This window comes from Mastomys coucha, unplaced genomic scaffold (assembly GCF_008632895.1).
Source record: "Mastomys coucha isolate ucsf_1 unplaced genomic scaffold, UCSF_Mcou_1 pScaffold21, whole genome shotgun sequence".
In the NCBI taxonomy this organism is placed as follows: domain Eukaryota; kingdom Metazoa; phylum Chordata; class Mammalia; order Rodentia; family Muridae; genus Mastomys; species Mastomys coucha.
This window is the reverse complement of record NW_022196904.1, coordinates 168,657,371-168,660,528: the sequence shown is the minus strand read 5'-3', so window position 1 is coordinate 168,660,528 and position 3,158 is coordinate 168,657,371. Positions and strand designations below refer to the sequence as shown.

At 39.9% G+C, this 3,158-nt stretch overlaps 1 protein-coding gene across 2 annotated transcripts in view; it reads right to left on the bottom strand.

The window, feature by feature from the left end:
• The window catches only part of Exoc6 (exocyst complex component 6), a 156,258-nt gene that overhangs the window by 105,853 nt on the left and 47,247 nt on the right, over positions 1 to 3,158 (bottom strand). For both annotated transcript variants that reach the window (XM_031390196.1, XM_031390195.1), the window contains exons 6-7: positions 2,338 to 2,542; positions 847 to 1,002 (exon numbers count right to left, since the gene is read on the bottom strand). In XM_031390196.1, coding sequence (XP_031246056.1) covers positions 847 to 1,002; positions 2,338 to 2,542 — 361 coding nt within the window. The remainder of the gene's footprint in view (positions 1 to 846; positions 1,003 to 2,337; positions 2,543 to 3,158) is intronic.

The window sequence follows — 3,158 nt, the reverse complement described above, 5'->3', positions numbered from 1 at the left end:
TTAAAAAAATGTAAAGTTTAACAGAGGCTAAAACAGAATTATTCTGTAGCACCTCAATACAAACTGAAATAAAATGGCAGAGTGTGAGGGGGATCAAAGTGTTTACTGCAAAAGCATAGAGAACTGAGTTTGGATCCCCAGGACCCATGTAAAACTAAGGAGTGGCAGCATCCAACTATAATTCCAGCACTGAAGGGAACAAGTGGGCCATTCCCCAGTCAGTGTAGCCAATCGGAAAACCTGAGGTGGCCTCAATTGGATGGCTCAGTGCTTGTCACACAAGCCTGACCACCTGAGTCTGATTCCTGGAGCCCACGTAAGAGATGGAAGGAAAGAAAGAGCCCCGCCGAGTTGTCCTCTGACCCCCACACCCACCATGCAACACATTCTTCCACAAGGCATGCATATGCATGCACACACACACTAAATCAAAAAAATATTAAAATAGAGAATGATTAGGAACACACCTGATATTCACCTCTGGCCTCTACATGAACAAACATGTATTCACATCCTATGTTCCTGTATATTCACATGCACATTAAACAAACAAAACTACACACTGTATGACATGATATGATATGATATGATATGGGAAGTCAGACCAAATAACAGAGTCAAAAATTATGAAATAAAAATTTGTCTTAGCTAGTTCAAATACCATTTCTAACAAGGAGGGAGAGATTAGATTTAGTTTTACTACTAATTATGCCAAATAGTCTAATATTTCAGATCATTTACTGTGCACTATGGACTGATGAACATACGTCAATTTGCACATAGAAGACACAGCACTTTATGGGACAAGAAAGCATTCAATAGTAAAGGTAGAAAGAAACCCAGTACCTCCTCGTCATTCTCAGCCTCCTCTTCAAGTGCGTGCTTCAATATAATGTCATTCTTTTCTTCTAGAATCCTGTCATTATTTACATGCATATTTTTCCCAAACCTCATATTATTTTGCTTCTGCAGAGCAACACTGAAGCTCTTCTGCTGTTGTGCCTATTTTCAGGAGAACAAGATTCACATTATTTCAAAATTGGTTCTAGTCAACACTGATCCAACATTTACTATCTACCCATCCATCCATCCACCTAACTACCTACTTACATTTTTGATAGACTCTTGCTATGTAACCTGGCTGAACTGGAATTCACTATGTGTCACAGCCTGGCCACCAACTTGAGATGTTCTGTGTCAGCTTCTCAAGTGTTAGGTTTAGAGCTGTGTTATCACCATGTACAGTTTTTAAAAATTTTTAAAAACTTGTTTACAACATATTCCTTTTTTAAATAAGATTTTCTTATACGTGTCAGGGGTGGAGGAGGCACCTGCTTTGGGGGGGGGGATCACACTTAAGCCTCTTTCCTCAGGAATCCTGCTTTGTTGTTTTATTGAGATGGGATCTCTCACTGGGGACCGGGGGCTGACCAAGTGATCTGTCCATAGCTGCCTTCCCAGGTCTGAGATTGCAAGCAAACATCATGTCTGGCTTTTTTAATGTGGGTTCTGGGGATCAAACTCAGGTCCTCAGGCTTGAGCAGCAAGCCTTTTACCAACTGAGCCACCTCCCAACCCCATGTGTTCTTATTTAAAAGTAGGTGCAGGATTTGTAGCAATGCCCTTGTTATAATTCCTGATTTGTATTTTCTTTTTCAAATACTCTCACTAGGGATTATCAATTTTATTTGAAAAGATTAAGATCCAATGTTTGGTTTTCCTCACTTCCATATTGCATTTTATCTCTTATTATTCTTGTTTCTGACTTATTATTGAACTGTGGGTTTTAATTCTGACTGTATTTTTAATATGTTTTTAAAAGGAACAATTTGTGGGGGGTGGAGAAATGGCACAGCAGTTAAGAGCACTTGCTCAGTACCCACACAGGCAGCTCCCGACCTCCTCCCGCTGGGTGTCCAGGGATGCAGCACCACTGGCTGCCTCCTCAAGCAGGGCACTTACATACACATATCTACATACAGACACATGCAACACATAATGAAAAATAAGATCAATCTTTAGAAAGGAACAATTAGGACCTTAGCATAAAATTGCTTCCACTTCTATGGCTGACATCTATTTTAAGGCACATCTGGCTAGAAAACATGAGTATAAAACCATGTGGAGGTAAGGACAGAGTTCAGCTGGTGAGGGACTCAGGGACTTAAATTGAACTGATTTTACTTAAATTCTTAAAATAGCTGTAACTCCAAAGAAAATACTGGCAGAATCCACTCTAGCGGAGAACCAGGGGTCATAGGCAAACCGTAAGCTTAACCACAACCAAGCACGCCAAGACACACTTTACACCCTGACAAGCTAAAATGTCAGACTCACCTGCTTCATGGCTGTCTCACCTATTTTGTCAGAATGCTTTCGAATGCTTTCCAGAAAGTCCTTGAGATCAGACATGGAGATGTCTTTGATATCTTCCCGGAGTTTAGGGAGTGTTTCCATCATGAGCTGACAGAAGCGGTACTGGCTAACCCGGGGAAAGTACACGTTCTCTAACTGTTCCATTGTTTTTAGTGCAGAATAATACCTGAGAGAGGTTAAAAAGGAACGTGAGAAAGTTCATGTCGGTTAACTCTCTGCAGGGCCAAGTAATGAATCAGACACTGCTGACTGGGGCTGGGCTCTCAGTGCCAGGACGTGTGCCTAGCATGCACAAGGCCCTGGGGTCCATAGACAGCACCAGGAGAGAAATAAAATTAACCCTTATCTCTATTGCTAAGCACACTGTGATGCTGTATACACATTGCCAGCTGAACATTCACAGCTTCTACTAAGATAGTCTTTACTTAATTCCTTTCTAAATCTATAACATTAGGAACATCATCACAGTCATTACAATACATTAACTGTAAATAAACTTCCAAATTACAATACAATACTTAATTATTTACTATGTAATTTCTTACTATCTCTCCTATTATAACATCTATCCATGCAGTGGTACCCATCAAAAACTATAGCACACGTTTCATTCTAAATAAACGTAAAATTTTAAACATTTTTTTAGAAAATTTCAAACTACTATTTAATTAGAAGTACAACTAAATGCCTCAAAAGTCCAATGAAAATCACTTATTGAGTGTGTCTTAGTCAGGGTTTCTATTCCTGCACAAACATCATGACCAAGAAGCAAGTTGGGGAGG